Source organism: Oenanthe melanoleuca, chromosome 1, assembly GCF_029582105.1.
Source record: "Oenanthe melanoleuca isolate GR-GAL-2019-014 chromosome 1, OMel1.0, whole genome shotgun sequence".
Lineage (NCBI taxonomy): Eukaryota > Metazoa > Chordata > Aves > Passeriformes > Muscicapidae > Oenanthe > Oenanthe melanoleuca.
In genome coordinates, this window is record NC_079333.1 from 28,355,260 (window position 1) to 28,372,782 (window position 17,523).

The 17,523-nt window shown below is 45.6% G+C and overlaps 1 protein-coding gene across 1 annotated transcript; it reads left to right on the top strand.

Moving 5' to 3' along the window:
* The first annotated feature begins 540 nt into the window (after nt 1-540).
* NRIP2 (nuclear receptor interacting protein 2) lies at nt 541-17,339 on the top strand. The gene is made up of 6 exons (XM_056486338.1): nt 541-1,224; nt 5,679-5,855; nt 10,331-10,413; nt 10,845-10,972; nt 12,795-12,847; nt 13,667-17,339. The coding sequence occupies exons 1-6, from the start codon at nt 994-996 to the stop codon at nt 13,757-13,759; spliced, it is 765 nt and encodes a 254-aa protein (XP_056342313.1). The 5' UTR covers nt 541-993; the 3' UTR covers nt 13,760-17,339.
* Nucleotides 17,340-17,523: the final 184 nt, after the last annotated feature.

Here is a 17,523-nt window from a genome sequence, read left to right on the forward strand (position 1 = left end):
CCTCCCCTGAGAGAAGGGATGTCTGCTCTGGTCCAGACATCCCACACTGCAGCAGTGTCAGCACCCTTTTGGTATAAACAGAGAGCCAAGTCCGCTGGTATCAACAAGCCAGTGATTTCGGGCTTCTGCAACATCGGAGGGGATTGCTCTCGGTAGAGTGTGGTGAAAATGAGGGCAGAGTCGGGCACAATACATTTGCCTCGGCTGGAAGCAGAAACCAGACCTTCAGCATTTCATTCAAGCCACACAGAAAAATCCTTCAGCGCAGCCTATCGCAAAGGCATGGCACTCTGCAGGAATGAGACTGGGCATGCCTGCCAGGAGCCTTCAGGAGGATGCTCTCTCCCATTTACCAAGGCACTGCATCACCTTCCAGGCTGACCCGAGTCGCTGCCAGTATTTACAGAGGCACAGAGATGCGCCAAAGCCCGCTGGCAGAGGTTCAGCGTGTCCCCGCAGAGCCGGGGACAGGCGGGCGCACACACACGGACACACGGACACGGACACACGGACACGGACACGCGCGCTGCGTGCGCGCCGCCCGCCGAGGTAAGGCCAGCCCCCAGCAGCGGGGCCATCCTGCTGCTGCTGCTGCTGCTGCTGGATTTTTCCAGCCGGAGCATCCTGCCGGCTCCGCCGTGATTTATGGAGAGCGGTTTCTGACGCGGGGCTTTTTCTATTACGACAGGGACCCACGGACTGGAGGAGGCAAAGCTGCAGTCAGGGCAGGAGAAGTGAGGGAAAGGAAGAGGCGGGAAGACACAGAGGAGTGGAGAGGACAGAGGGAGAAATAGGCACCGAGACTCTTCAGAGATGGGTGAGTTATAACTAAGGGAGCAGGAGGAAAGGCAGAGAAAGGAAGAAAAGGAGAGCCGTGGGGAAGGGGAAAGGAGATAAGAGACTGAGTCAGCTTCCAGAGGGCAAACACCGGGAGACGAGTTCAGGGAACACCACAGCATACCAAGAAGGACCTGCTCCGTCTGAATCTTCAACATGAGCACAAGGAAGAGCTGCCCCCTGCCACTGGGGCAAGGAGACCAGGAGGAAAAGCAGAGCGAGGGTACTCCTGACCTGGAGCGACAGGAGTGTGAGATGGAGCTGAGGAACAAAGCTATTCTGCAACAAAAGAGGCGTCTCAAACAGGCCACCCAGTTTGTGCACAAGGACTCTGCTGATCTGCTGCCCCTGGATGGCTTGACAAGACTTGGCACCTCCAAGGATCTGGTGAGTCCACTGGGATCCCCTTTGGGAGGGAGTCCTCCTAATAGCCTTCATTCCAGGTGGGAGCTGCTGTCAGGCTTTGTGAAAGGATCGTAGGTTCATCAAAAATGAAACTTCCCTTCAGGATCATCTAGGAGCAGGTCAGGATGAGGGGAAAGAATTAAACACTCATTTCCTTGCATCCATCTTCTTGTGCTTCCCTGCAGGAATCAAATTGCTCAGGCAGACATGGACTGGAAGGGCTCTCCAGAATCCGAATTTCCATTAAGCCAGTACCTATATATGTTCATGTGACATGTATATTTCCATGTGGGATATCTCTGACAGCCCCCATGTATTCCTGCATGATCCAGCTCAAAAGCAGAATGCTTCCTGGACTCGGCAGGAAGGGAAATACAATTCACAAAACTCTGAGAGACTTATGTTTGTCCTTGTCACCTTTTTTGCATTTCTCTCTCTCCCCTGCACTCTCTGGATTTACAGAGGGGCAAGTAAAGGGCAGGACTGCAAACCAGGCACACAGGCAGATGAAGTGCCTGGCACTCTGGATGACTCCTTTGGGGAGGAGGCACCGATGTGAGGCTTGTGGGCATCTCCCTGTGGTGACGTGGATCAGGGAGCATCAGGGAGGGACGTCTGTTCCAGGAGCCTTGGCAGCCTGTGGTCTGGAAAGGCTTCCCCAAGGCTGGAAGCAGATTCCCACAGGATCTGTTACTGGCACAACTGCACACATATTCTTGCTCTGACAGTTTTGCTGTCCAACTTCTCTCCACTATAGAGTTAAACTGCTCAAGGATGTGGAGGTCTAATCCATTTTCCCAAAAGAGGGCTCATGTCTGGTTGTGATGGGGGCACAATCACTCGCTCATCTGTGGCAATGGGTGTTATAAAAGACCTGGCCCCTCCCTGCAGTCTGTGCTTCCCTCAGACAATCGCAGCAACACCACAGATGCTCTCGTGTGTTTCTCCAGTCATTTCCCAGCTCCCAAGGCACTCAGCAACACAGAGCCACACATGTGTGGGACTGGCAGGTCCCTGGCACTGGATGGGAGCTAATCCTCCCTGCTGAAACCTTGGGGTGCAGCGGCTTGCAGACAAGGGGTCAGCGCCACGTTCCTGTGCTGGCACATCCTGCTGCTCCCGCCACCCTACCCGCAGCTCCGGCAGCTGCCTCGGCTGCCAGCAGGGACTGGTGTGGACTGTCCCTCCAGCTCTGCACACAGTCATGGCAGGAGTGCATGCGCTGTCACATCAGTGCTGGCTTAGCAAGGAGCAGGGACTCTCCATCCGGGGGAAGGAGCTCTGGCCACACTGGAGCCCAGACAGCCTGTGGCATTGCAGCTCAAACATTCCCTCAGGAGCACAGCTGGGTATGACCTGGGCCTGTCCCTGGGCAGGGTATGGAGAAGAGCCACTTCTGAGTCTTCTAGTGTGTCTTTGCTGACCCCAGCCACAAAGGCAGGCAGGAACACATTTATCAATTTTGCTTTGGGTTTGACTCCTGTCACTATGCCTCAAAGTGACAACTGGCACACTGAAGCCCCAAGGGGTTCCTTGAGCGAGACAGGCCCTGTCTAAATCACTTGCCACAAGCAGCTGTCCTGCTGGAATTAACCATTCCAGGCAGGAGAATTTGCTGTATGCCAACAGCATTTGGTTACTGCAACCCACTGCAAACTTCAAGTTTGATCCATAACAGAATAGCTGAAACATCTTCACCACGGACCTAGGGAACAGTGAATAAAGCATGACATGTTTTTTTCTTACATGGACATTTTGCTCTGGTGTTAGAGGGCACAAAATAAAGTGCAGCTGCTGTGCCAAGTTCGTAAACATAGTGCCATATCTGGGTTCAATGTGGTACCTTTGTTTCTGCTTTAACTTGGAGCAAAAGAAGAACCAGGTCTTAGATTTCCAAGAGTTGCAGCAGTTCCTGCAACTTGATGGGACACTGTGGTAGTGCTGCGATGTTCTGGGCACTGCAAATCAGAGTCCAAAACATGCTTTTGGCTTATTTCTCTAGGCATTTCTCTAGCACTATGAAAACCCCATCTTTTTCCTAAATTCATCTGGCTCCCTTGTGGAGGCAGGAATACAAAAAAGCAATGTAATGAAAATGAAGCAGCAGCAGGAAGTGCTGGAGAGTTTGATTTGGAGAGAGAGAGTAAAACACCCCTGACTCCTATAACACTTGCGCTGGGAGGAAAGTTTAATTAACTCCCCAAAACAGGTCTCCATTGTCTGCCAGAGACCCCAGCTGTGGCAGCTCCATGCCCTAAAATTAGAGCAAGGCCTCATGTAATTTAAAATAAAATACCTGCTTTCTTTTGCAGTCACAGGCTGTTACTTTTTGTCATTCTTTTCTGTGTATTCTGGGTGTGCACTCAGCTTATGTGATGTATCCAGCAGTGCCTGTGATTTGATGGGCCCGTCATGCCTACAATAATGAGTAATTATGTATTTCTGTGGAGATCTCATGTTTCCAGCTTTGCAACAAAGAGTGTGATCAGTTTTGGTTTGTTTTTTTAATGGCAAAATAAAAAATAAGTAGCTACAAGAGCTAAAATAATCTGGAAGTACCAAGAATGTCTGAAGATCTGGCTTCTCACCTCCCAAAAATCAAGATCCCCAGCTCATACAATGTCACTAATCATAGCAAGGCCTGGAGGTTTCACTTTGAAGAAACTGAACCTTCCCTAAGTTACACTGGGAATCTTCTTTGATCCCTCCAAGTGGCCTGGGAGGGCTTCCTTTCCAGCTCCTGGCCACAACACTCACAATATCCTCTCTTACCATCCTCTAAATCTAGTTGTTTCTGACCAGTCCAAGAGCTACCACAGTTTCTCCAATTCTCCGTATCAGTGGTGAGGCAGAAGATAGGCAGGGCCCTGGGAGTCTGCTCTTGACTCAGATGCCTCCAAAATCCCAAAGCTCAGCTAATCCCCACCAGGACTTGGCCTCTTCCCAGCCTGAGTGACAAGAAGGGGACAGAGGTGGCAGCTGCAGAGGGCTTGCTCGTTCTGTGGGAAAGGTTACAGGAAGAGGGAAAGGTCCTTTGCATGCCAGATTGTGAGAGGTAGAAGGGAGGATGGGAATTTGGAGACCTGCTGTTTGTTCCCTGCCCTTTTCCCATGGCCCAGATGTTAGCTGGCAGCCAAACTGGCACTGTGCTCAGAGTATTTAGGGAGCTAAGCACAACAGCCAGCTGTGCAGTGGGCCGGCACAGTAGGCTGGAAAAAAACAGGAACAGAGGGAAATTTTTACCCCACTTTTTAAATGGCTGCAGTGTTTCTTATGCAGCATGTGAAAAATCTGACTCTCACCTCTTGAGTGGCAGGGAAACAGAGGCATGAGAGACTTGGCATCTTGCAAAAAGCAATGCTGAGTATGACCAAAAAGCCGGTGACAGCCATCCTGCACCAACCACTGGGCAAATCTGACAAGTCAGTGTGCTTCAAATTGCAGTTTGCACAGCTGTCTGGCCTCAACTCTCAGGTCAGGCATGAAGCTAGTCCAAAACCCAAGTAACCTGTGGGGTTAATGAAGCCCAGCTCATTGGCAGGTCTGGTCTAGTTCAGGTGTTTGGCCTGCCCATTGACAAGATCCTGCAGCAAACTGCTGCACCACCTGGGAGCTAACTTAATTTTTTCATTTTCTTTAGAAAGATAAAAGCAACAGTTTCAGATGTAGCACATTAACTGCTTTAGATTGTTTGCCTTTCTTCAAATAGGCAGTCGCTACTGGATATGCCATGGCCAGCTCAGAGCAGCTACTCTCCTGCAGAAGGGCCATGGGGCTGAGTACATGGAGAATGGACAAAGCTACCTCCAACAGGCACCTGTTTCATTGGTGTTGCCCATTGTTGATTCAGTAACTGTGCAGGGACTGGACAGATCAATACTGGGCAAAATCTAGAGCTATTGATGGCAGGCAGAAGAGATGGACTCCAAGGAACATTAAAACTTTCCTTCTCAGGGAGCTTCCTGCTTCACCTAAAATATCTGCAGTCCTGCTTTCTTGCCCACATGTACATCACACACATGCTGCATTCCTCGTGCCCTCCCACACTGAAAGGTGTGAATGTGCCTGGTGGGATGTCAGCACACACCCAGCAGGCAGTGCATTGCATTACGCTGAACAGGAATGAGACTCTCCAGTGCATGGTTAGCTGAAGGGACAGATATGTGTGGGGAGAGCATGCATCAGGCATATTCTTCTACTCCAATAATTGCATCCCAGAGACCTGCCTGTCACAGACATCTCAAACTTTAGCACCAAATTCACGGCTACAGAAAAAAAAAATTGTGATTTAAAGCAAGTTTTTTCGGTTAAGCATGTCTTTCATTAAGGCAATCAGTTGGGTCAAGCATTTGCAACCTGCATCCCTGAGCTAGTAAATGCCCTTGTCCTTAGCTCCATACTTAGCTGGGATTTCTCTTTCTTTGTGATGGAGACAGCAGCCTCATAGTGTGGTCCAGCGGCGCCTCTTGGAAGGCAACCTGAACAAGCTGCGGGGCGAGGCCAGGGGTCAGTCTGCATGGGTTCAATCTCCGCTGGCAAAGGACCAGGATGAAAAGATGGAAAAGGAAGAGGACAGGAGAAAAGAGACTTCACCCCTGCTAATACATTGCCAGGTAAGGCAACAACACAGTGCTGCTGATTTCACAGTGATGGCAAATTCTCAGAGTTCCAGCTGCCCCCCTCCCTAGGGCCATGCTGAGTTATAAACTGCAAAGCCAGATGCAGCCAAAGAGAAGAGAATTCATGCATGGCCTCTCCTAGAGTCTGGATGCAGGTTTTTCAAAAGCCAGAGGAAAGCCTTTCTGCTACATGCCTTCAGGTTGCCCATATTTGAAGAAAAATTGCCTAAATCACATCTCCTTCCTTTGAAGGTCAGCCTTCCCATGATACGAGGTATTTTATTGCTGCACATAGAAGCAAGGAATGTCTCCTTATCACTTGAAGACAGGTTGCCCAAGCTGATTTACATTTATTCAGTTCCAGTCTAGTCTGATTCTCTTAGGTGTAAGGACCTCCTCAGAAAGTGGCTAACTGTGCTTCAAATTAGCACAGTTGTGTCTCTTGATGGAAACAGTATTTTTAGCTCCCTTTTCTTCTTAAATCCTCCTATGCAGCACAGCGCACTACTCCCTGGCCCCTGCAGTTAAAGAAAGCACATCCAAAAGCTGTGGCCCATGAAAGAGGGCTGGATGGTTAGAACTGCACAGTAACATGCAGATATGAGACTAACCAATGCACAGACCTGTTGTACAAAACCCATTTTAAAGCTGCTTTTAGTTCAGCTACCTGTCCTAAAGAACATTCTCCCATGTCTGAGTCTAAAGGCTACACTTCCAATAAAAACATTAATTATATGTTTGAAAATTCATTTGGCACAATAAATTATGATAGGAACATAGCCTGGTAGCAAATTTCTGAAAGGCTTAGATCAGGATCTTATCTCAGTACCAAGCAAAGCCACTGTCTGGTTTGTTTTGCAGCCTTTACTGCTGCAGTTAGGCATGCTTATCCTTCATTTTAGACTTTAATATAGCTGGGTTAACATAATCACACTTGGGGACAGACTAGTAGGATGAATGGATCTCAGTGTAATTTCTCTAATTACTTGGAGCCTGCTTTTGAGCAAATAAAGGTGTTTCTTTGTCTTTAATAGCCTCTCCTTATTGTTCTGCAAGAGGAAATGTGGTGATAAAGGGTGGGGTTTTTGCCAGGCATGCACACTGAACAAGGACAGACATGTACAAGTATTGTATCCCAGAAGCAGTAACTAAGTCAGTGTTACAGTCCACCAGTCATTCCCTTTTGTGTTTCTAATGGACTAAACCCCAGCTGTCACCCACATTTTATTTTCCCTCACAGAGGAAGGTTAATGAGCATCACAAACAAGGAACTAGGTCTAATGCTGCACTCCCTGAATTCTGCACAGGCGTTTCTCTCTTTTTCTGCCCTTCTTAGGAGCCAGTCACTGTTTGTCACACTTGATCTTACACTGAAGGAAGGCAAGCTCTCCTCCCCTTCTTTTTGTCTTGCTGCTTTTGATGTTCACGTTTCTGAACTTCAAAAAGGCTCTCCTGTCAGTAACAGAGCTGTGGCAGGAAATAGGACTCAGGCTGCCAGCTCATTCGAACCAGAGAGGTGAGCTGATACCTTTTGGATATCTGCTTGATTATAGTGCAGTTTTTATTAGAAATGGAGCACAGCCCCAGAGAAGTCCTTTTTCCCCCTGACTCCTGAGAAAAGATAATCTGTCATTTACACACACAAGTGTGCTGAAAATCTCAAAGTGGTAACAAATGCATCACCTGACCTGTAACTGAACTTGACTAGGGAATAAACCCAAATATATGTACACTTCAATTATACTGATCCTGAATGGAGATTCAGGCAGTAAGTGTTTTCACTCCAACAGGTTTTAGTTGCCTTATGTCTAAGGGCTTTTAAGTCCCAGAGATCAAAGACAGACTAATATAATATAATATAATATAATATAATATAATATAATATAATATAATTAATATACTGCAGTCACTCACCCTCCTATTTGCTTAGTGGGTTGCCCAGATGGTACTTTAGCAGAATTGCCCCTTTTTGTGACAGTTTTTGAAAAACACTTTGGAAAGCTAGTCACGACTGGCATCTGCAACATAAAATCAAGCTATTATTTCTTGTGGTGGGGCTTGTCTCTTGTTGACTTGGAAATAGATGCTGAAAGATTTCACTGCTGTAGAAGGCCAATTTTCCTCTATGCCAAAGCAACCTGGGATTGATCAGCCTTTTGTTTGCTAAAGCAGCTTCTTGACTTCAGAACTGACATCATTTCAGAAATCCCAGCTCTTCATAGTGATCCTTACTGATCTCCCTTCCCCTCTTTCTTGGAAATTCCCATAATGGACATTTAGATAAAAAATAAAGATTACTGGTAGTAACAGACTGAAAATTCTGGAGTAGGGATGAGAGTGGGTAAAGTGATGAAAAGTCCTCCTAGTCCAAGAAGCCCTGCAGTACTTATGAGCTGCCTGCATTGTATTTGTCGTATGCTGGACCAAGGACTTTCCTTAGGCTCCTGGTGAGTTCTCTAGGGAAATGGTTAGTGGTGAAGAGCTGTTTACACTCAATGAGATTAAACGTTGTTTTCTACAGAATAATCACTGTCCTGTTATATCCTATCAAGTCTCTAACATGCAGATTTCCCAGCCTGCCCTGAAACAAAACTCAATAATCTGCCTAGTGATACAGCTTAAGCTTATTTAACAACAGCAGCTCATGCATCTCAAGTCTGCTATACCCAAGTGATTCCTTAGTAATTGCTATTCATGCTCCAGGTCTTGTTTCTTAGTAGAGAGGATGTGGAGGCAAATATTTGGCATGCACCTGCACTCTGTGCTTTATCTTGCCTCTCTGCTTTGTCTGGCCACAGCCTTTTCAGGCAGGGCTGATGTGTCAGGGAGGACCAGGCAGCACAGACATTGCAGAGCTCTAAAAATCAGAAGGGAGACATTTTGCCACAGAATCACAGAAAGGTTTGGACTGAAAGGGACACTGTTGGTACTGTCTGTTTGTAACATTCCAGTATTTCTCACAGGAGTTGTTTTCTTCTTTCTCTTTATAACTACTCACAGATAGCACATTTTTGAAAATGAAATCTTGGAAATACTGGATATAGCTCTCTGTGATGATTAATAATCATAAACAGGCTTAGATAAGAAATCAGGAAATTGAGACATTTTCTTTGACCCTGCTGTGCTGCAACAAGTCCCTCATAGCTGTGCTGATCTGCTTAAGGTGATCAAGCATTTAAACTTGTTGGGACTGAGCACAAGAGTAGAGAAGAAGTGGCAAGTCTGTTGCTGCTTCTGAGTGATTCATGTCACAGAGTGACATAGTGGATGGAAGAGAAGGAATCACAGGAAAACCACAGATGATAACAGGAATACAATGGGCCTCCCAAAAGGAAAATTTTGAGGGTGGGGTTTTTCTTTGGTGGATTTTTTTTGGGGCAGTGGTGAAAGACAGACCCTTGAAGAACTAGGCCATCAAGAACAGATATGATTAGTCACTGTAGGTGAAGATGTATTTTGTAGATGATAGTCACTCCATCTTTTCCAGTCCTTTACTAAGTCCTGTTCCTCCTTTTTTTTTTTTTTTTTCTGAACCTAATTCTTATTGATGTCCTTGATGACCCTACGTTTTCAGCCCCCTAAAATAAATGTAACCTGCTGTTACTTCATCACCTCAAGACTGCCATTAAAGACCTCTCTGCAGAGGGGACAGAAAATAGATGGCAACCACATCTCCTTTTCCCTTTCATGTTCAAAGGGGTAAAGAAATGAAATGAGCAAGGCACTGGGAACTATTCCAATAAAATCATGCACAGGTCATTTGGGTGCAGGACACATTCTCCCCCTTTGCTAAATGACACCAGCTGTGACTATTGTAATAGCATGTCTTACACCCTTAAAGAGTTATACAGGAACATAATGTAAGCCCTACACAAAATAGCAATCTCTTGATTAGGTTGTGTCTTAGATTCAGGAGTCACATAGCTTTCCCAGTTATCTTAGGAACTGCCTTAAATTCAAGCTCCTTTCAGGTGTGTTTGTCCTGGGTGCTCCTGCTTTGCCTTCAGACTTCTCTCTCTGGCAGCTTTTCTACTGAGAACAAATGTCTAGCTCTGGGACATTGTTCCCTGCAACACCAGAAGTAATGGAGAGATGAAACCCAGAAAAACTAGCACATGCTTGCATTCCTTTAGAAATTTTTGCATACTGCTCTGCTAACGAAGTCCATGTGGGTCTGATGAACAAATTTTCTAACTGTGCCTCTCTTTAGTGGAATACTGTTAAGTCAAAGTCACTAAGATAAGTGTCTGATTAATCAAATACAAATGAAGGACGACAAATTCAAAAAGAAGCGTTTGAGAGTGATTTGCAAAGCACTGGAGAAACCACCATTGTCTTGGATGAATCTCCTGCCTTCTGATTACTGCCTAAAACTCCTCATCTTGGCTATGTTGCTCAGAAAGTCCAAGTCTCCAATGCTGTTAGCCAATTTTGAGCCTACACTAATTATCTGTTGTTGTTTTTTCTAGTGTCAAGGTCAGCTATTGAAAGCGACTGTTAACACTGGGTGTCTACCAAACCTCATCTCCAAAAGATGTTTCAACCAGCTAGGGTAAGTCTTTGCATAGCGTAAAAGGAGGAATGGCTCAAGGAAAAACTATGGCAAGAACCCAGGCACCCTGGATTCCCAGCCCCAGTGATAATTACTGGCAGTTTTGCACATGCACACAGCTGTTTAGGAGAGCATGGAGAGGGTGGGCTACAGGGAAAGGCATAAGAGCACTGGCAAAGTTGTGTGCAGACCACAGACTCTAAGGCAGAGCTGTGCAATTCTGTCTGCATGTACTGCAAGGCAAAGCTGCCCAGCTGGTGGCTGGTGGTGAAGTTTTGCTTTTTGAATCTGCCTCCAGATATACTGTATGAAAGATTCTCCCTCTTGTGGGCGTGTTCCCAGTGAGACCTAGAACAACTGCCATCAGTGAGAAGTCCTGGTTGTCCTCCACTTCCTCTGCTTGAGGCAATAACACCTCTTGTGTCCCACAGGCTGGAAGAAGTGTCTGCCATGGACTGTGGAGACCTCTCTCCTCCCATCCCCAGCGTTGTTGGCCGAGTAGAACATATGGAATTGCAATTTGGCCAGGAGACAGTGCTGTGTTCAGCACTGGTTGTAGGTGAGAGTGCCAGCCCCTCCTCTCCCTTGTTTCTCCTGTGTCCCTCTTGCTCTGCCAAGGGCATTTAAAAGACCTTTGCAAAAGCATAACATGGTGGAAGGTTGGTGACGCGGCCGCCTCCACTGCAGGCCAACATCACCATACGCAGTGAATACCCTCAATCTAACCAAAGACAAAGGGCATAGGAAGGGTATAGAGAAGACAGAAGACACTGAAACTGGGGAGAAAGTAGATGGTTTTTCAGCCTTAACTAAAGATGTGAAAAATTCTCATTTTGATTCTAAAATGGACCTTTCGTAAAATTCTGCAAATGGCTTGATTAATCCTCTAGTGCCTTATGTTCTCCTATGCAATGGGCACTCGTATCTCTGGCTGGCTGGAAGTCATCAGAGAAAGAAACAGAGGGTACAGTTAATTTCCTAGGATGCTTCTCTGTATGCTCCTCTGCTGCATGGAGCATCCTGGAAAGCCCCAGAGTGCTGAGTGTCCTTCAGTGTCCTGAAGCAGGACCCTTTGAAGGAAGGAGCCATAGGAGACAAGGTCAGGCCACTGAGGCAGACCCAGAAAACAGCACAAAGGCTGCATGTTCTGCATTTACATCAAGCTGTGCATATGCTGAAAACAACGTGATTGTCTTTTTTTCCCCCCATTCTTTCTCCCTATTAGTCTTCCAGCTTTATCTTCTTGCTGTAATGTGTCCCCAACTTCGACGTGACCCGTTCATCTTCCAAGGCCTCCCCTGCTCCCTCTTTTCATGCACATTCTTCTAAGTTATCTAGAAAGAGCTTCCTCTTCTTATACACCCCAGCTTGCTTTTCTTTCCTGGTTTCCACTCTGCTTGTTCTTGCCCTTTATGGGGAATCTGTATCAGCACCAGCACAGGTGAATTTACCCTACAGCTACTACCTACTACCCATTTTGCTGGGAAATGGAAATGGCTATCTGGAAGGAGAATTGCTACACCTGCATCTTACATCTCCCTGTGCACACAGTGCTCTCACTTATGTGATTATAAATAAATTACAAATTACAGCCACTGGTTACAGGGCAAACAGGCCTCCAGGAGAAGGGAAGTGTTAATGACATTACAAGCGGCTGCTGATTCCTGCAGACTCCAGGAATTCCTCCTTAGCACTTTAAATCCTGGCATCTTCAATGTTTGCTAAAACAGAAGACTTGCAGCAGTTACAACTAGGACAGACAAGTTATACAGAAAAAAAACCCCTTAATAAAACTACTTAATAAGATCAGATAGATTACAGCCATTAGGTGCAGGCTTTGGTCAGACAACCGAACCAATAGCCTGCCTGCATGTGACTTCTCTCCTCTCCATTTTGCCATGCTTGTTCTCCCCTGATTCACCTGCTGCTTGCCTTCTGACTTTTGTTCTTCCCTTACACAGCCCATAGTAAGTTTAATAGGCTCTTACAAGCCCCTTCTGATATCTCATATTAAGTTTCAAACAATCACACAAACCGCCTCAAATTTACTTCATGATAATAATGGTTTCTTTCTCTTATCAGCTGCAAAGTTCATTTTGACCATCTTCAGGACTAAAAAGCTCCTTTAAAGGCTCGTCAGTGAGCAACAGAAGAGAGAGATTTATTATTGTCACTGTTACCATCTGCTTGTTAATGCTGGTGTGTTTAACTCATCCTTTTCCTTGTTATTTTTTATCTGCTTTCTATTGGAGACTATAACCATAAAAATTTATGAATCAGATGTTCTTGTATTTCATATCCCTTTACAGGAGAGACACACTTTCTTTAATGAGGCACTATTACATAATCAAAAGCCTGATCAGTCTCTTCTCTCTTCTCAGATGATGAAATGCTGGAGTTTTGTATTGGCCTCCAGACTCTGTTGTCTCTCAAGGTAAGGAACAGCTCCTTGATTATTGCAGGCCTCCTCTCAGGAAGCTCTCCTAGATCTGGTCGTTGCAAGCATTAGAATTACCTAATGTACAGATCTCCCAGGGCAATGCTTGCTGCACAGCTGCCTGACTGGGTGCAGTATGCTCTGAGTCACTCATTCCTTTCCAGTCCTTCTTAAAGGTTTTAAGAAAGAAAGCACTCAGTAGGATACTATCACATCTCCCATTCTCTGTATTCTTGACCATACAAGATGCAAGCAGCAAGAGGAAACTGAAGAGGAGACAAGAAAAGGCATGAGTTAGACCCGTGTTGCCCTTTGAAGGTGGATTAGAACAAGCTCTGCCCTTGCTTTAAGCCAAATGAAGCTGAATGAACATATTCAGTATCCAACACTCGCTGGCCATGAGTGGAAAGAGTCCTCTCCATTTGTCAGCTTGGCTCAGGATCAGTGCTCTGCTGAGCCTGGCTGCTGGGTAGCTCAGGATATGGCTGCAGCAAGCTGGCTCCTGCCTGTCGCACATTTGTGGCCACATGCTAGGCTCATAAAACAGGAAAAACAATGGGTTGAATGGCTGAGTGATGTGAGGACACCAACTCAGAGAGGGTAATAGGAAGAAGGGATGGAAATGGCCCTGTGTAGGGTTTGGAGATTAATCCCATTACAGAGAACTGGAGCAAGGAGGCAGAATGTGGGATAGGGAAGGAAATCTGTAAGGTCTCTACAAACTCAGAGAGGTGTTACAGGCTCTCCCCAGTCATAGATATCATAAGGTTTACTGTCTGAAATGTCCAGCAAGTAACTGTCTCTCTCCTTCTTTAGTGTTGCATCGACTTGGACGAAGGAGTCCTGAGATTTAAAGCACTGAGTCAGGAGCTACCTTTTCTACATGCCTCTGAAGAGCCTGGTCAGTGACTGGCTGCATTCCCCATGTCTGGAGACTTGCTGCCAAGAGAGTGAGATGAGGGTGAGGCTCCCATGCCCCTAACCTTGCTGAGTTCTAGGCTGAGGTATTCAATGGGGAGAGAGAAAAAGGCAAGTGGGTGCTGGAAGCTGTCACTGGGAGTGCCTCAACTTGAGTTATCCCTCCTTTCAGTGGACCCTCTTGCTTGTCCTGATGTGCCGAGTGGGCATTTTGTTCTTGCTCTGCTATTTGGCCCTAATCACTCCAATTTCTGGTTCTGTAATAAATTTATGCTACCCGTTTAATGACTTTACAATATACTCTGTTCACACGAGAGTCTCTGTGAACAATCTCCAGTTGTTCTATTGGTAAGAGAACAGTGTTTCCTCCAAAGACCACCACAAATGTTTCCCTTCTTGTTGCCTCAATGCCAGCGTACACCAGTCCTGTTTCTTTGTTGGAAGGGCTCTGTTCCCTTTGCCTGTACTCTGGGAAGCTGGATTTTGCTGCTTTTTTCTGGCTCAGAGCAGAACAGAAGTATTTTCTTGGGAAAACTTTGTGGCAAAGACAAGCTTTAGAGTTCTCAGTTCTAAGAAACTTTTGCAGAAATGTTGAGTGCAGACACCTAAAGCACTGACAGGGGCTTGGGCTTTGCCATTGCATCCCTGGGCACTAAGCTATATTATATGAATAGCAATGCTTACCATCTCTTGGTGTTACACCCTGTAACCAGACTTGCACACCCTGTTCTTCTGGTCAGGCCACTCCTCTCTGCACTCCAGCTGCTAGAGCTGCACCTCTGTTCCCTCTGCTGCTTCATCAGAGATCCTGCCACTCAGTTTAAATGCCACGATGAATTACAGCACTGAGTCTTCTGCTCTGTCAGCTCCTTTCTTTCAACTTGAACTACAGTGATTAAACACAGACACATCATCAGCCTCGAGTCCTGGCATCACACAGCCCATCAACTTTGCTTCTCTTGCACAAAATGAGAACTTGTAGTATCAGCTCAGGTTAGAGAACTGCAAACTCATCTGGAACGTTAAAGGTGATTATTAAGTCACCTAACAATTTGGTTTATTTAATTTCTTTTTCTTTTAAATTTCCATCCTAAAGCATAGTTGTATTAAAAATACATAATCTATTCTTAACTAGGTCTAGGAAAAATGCACTAGATCAGGGCTTGTTCCATGCCTCATGACTACTGATTCACTACCCAAACTGCAAAATGTACCTCTAGCTACCCTTAAAAAGGTATTTGGGTACCCCAAAACGACAACCCCATTTTGCTTATTTTCCTGTATTAAACACCACTGACTCTCCTCCTTTTTTATCAAGCTGGTCATTGCCACTGTTGTGTTTCTCAAAAAATGTGTGTATGCATTTTTTCCTTTTGTTAGTTCTTTCCTCTGCAGCTGTACGCTGTAGTTTAACACATGTTAAGGACATAAGAGTAAAGTCTGGCTGATATGATTTGGGATTCACTTACAGAGATAGTTGGCATGACTGGCATCTCCTGCTCCTACAAGGATTTTTACTGTTAGTCATCATATCTTGCAGCTTCTGATATGTTCCTTGACTTCTTTATCACTCTTCTACTTATGCTTCTATTTCTGGCTGCATGAACTGCTTTCCATGAATCTCTCGAGTGACACCAATGGTTCTCTCATTTAGTCAGGAAAACATGCCTGCTCCATGAGCCTGTCTTCCAAAGTAGCAGTATCTTCTCCTGGATTTGTATCACTTGCATGCCTGACTGGCTTCTCAAACCCAGGGGTCTAGACAGCTCATGCTTGTACTAAACCATCTTGTATTCTAGCTGCAGTCTATGTGGTACCTAATTCAATTCTGCTGACAAAATCTTGCTTGTGACAGACAAAACATCTGCCTCTATATGCATCAACTCACCCAGTTTCCAACTCTAATTGCCCTCTAAAAACAGCCTGTAGAACAAGGGCAAATAATCTATACATACAAATACCATGTCCGTTACAAATCTTATTACTTGTAAATTTCTACAACTCATTAAAAAAAGCCCCTCTAAAACACAACCCAAAAGCTGACTTTAGCCCTAACCCAAACAATAAACCCTAACCCTAAATATAAGATGTAGGGCACTACATCCTAATCCTAAATTTAACCCCTAAAACACTCTAAAAATGTTAATTCTAACACCTAAATCAAATCACCACCCCCTAACTACAAAACTTAACATTAAACATAACCCCCTAGATTTGACACTGTAACCCAAACACTTACCACCTGACTTTAAACTCAAACCAGAAACCTAATCATAAAAACATTAACTAATCTCAAAACCTAACCATAATCCCCAACCCTAAACTCTAAACATTAAGCTAACCCCAGCCCCTAAACCTAAACACCAAGGCCTAAACCTAACCCTTAACTCTAAAGCACATACCAAAACCTAACCCCTAATCCCAACTCCAAGTATGTCCCTAACCCTACAGCTAACCACAACCACCTAACCCTGCCTGATGGCTTTTATCATTCCCACAAGGGGCCCTGCTTCCCTCCAGAGTGGGGCTGGGGCTTTTGCTCAGTTTTGCTTTCCCCTGCAAGGGGTCCTGCTGCCCTCCAGAGTTTTCCAGGGCTTCTGCCAGGCTTTGCAAGGCCCATATGTGGAGCAACACAGGGCTTTTGTTGGGCTTTGCTGGTGCCCACAAGTGCAGGGGAAGGGGAGGGCCACCAATAGCTCTAACTCCTGGCCACTTCCTTGTGAGAGCAGTGCCTGGTGTCAGTTTTGCAGCTGAGCCCTAGCTAGGGCAAGGGTGTAGGTGAATAGGAGCCTTCAGACTGAAGCCAACAGGAATCTTTCCAGTCATGCAAAAGGTGTTGGATGGGATCCTATAGAAAACTGCCATGACTTTGAGTTGACAATTCTGACTACTGCCTGTCGCTTGCAGCCCTGCAGATACTAGTACACTAGCTACTGCTGGAATTCACCATGTGCTGTTCCTACACATCTGTCTTGGAATAACTGCTTTTGCTCACATTCAGAACATCCCCCAGCCTTTCTGAAGCCCTTCTGTGGTTCACATGCCTCATATCCTAAACCACAAGCAGTCTGGGCTCCTCTGTGAACTAATGTGCTACAGCTGGTGAAAATCCCCAGCCCTATCTGTTCCTCTCTTCTCTGCTTAATGACTCCTTCTTTGCATCCTCCTTTCATCCCTCAGGCTGGTGAGTAAAAAATTTCCTTCAAAAAGGAATTCTTTTGTTTCTAGAGAATCCTTTTAACACTTGCCTTGTAACCCTAGCTGCTAATACTCACACATTGTGCCACAATCTTGATAGCCTTTCCTCTTTGTTGTAAACAACTGCATGCATAAATTCTCAGTCACAGAGAAGATGTTTCCAAGAAAGCAGTAAATTAGTGTGAGTTCTTTTCTCAGCTCTGAAATCAGTTCCAGAGCAGAAGACATGCTCCTCACCTTCCTCCTGTCCATGTCAGTTTGAACACACAGATCCACTCAGTAGAAGTCTCTTATGTCCTGACATTGAGGAATCTGTTGACAACAGCTGTCTTTGAACCTCTTCATCAAGCTTTGCTGCAGGCAGAGCTTCCAGAAAAAAAACCACTTATATGACTAAATGAGAACTGCAGGTCATAATGCTATGGCAGACACCTCACTTCAACCCATTCACTAAATCACAGTTGTCAAACCCTACAGGGTCAGAAATGCTTTCCTCACCAACATAGGTCCTGGTGGGCTTTTATCTCCCCAAGTTACTTGGCATACAATGACACACT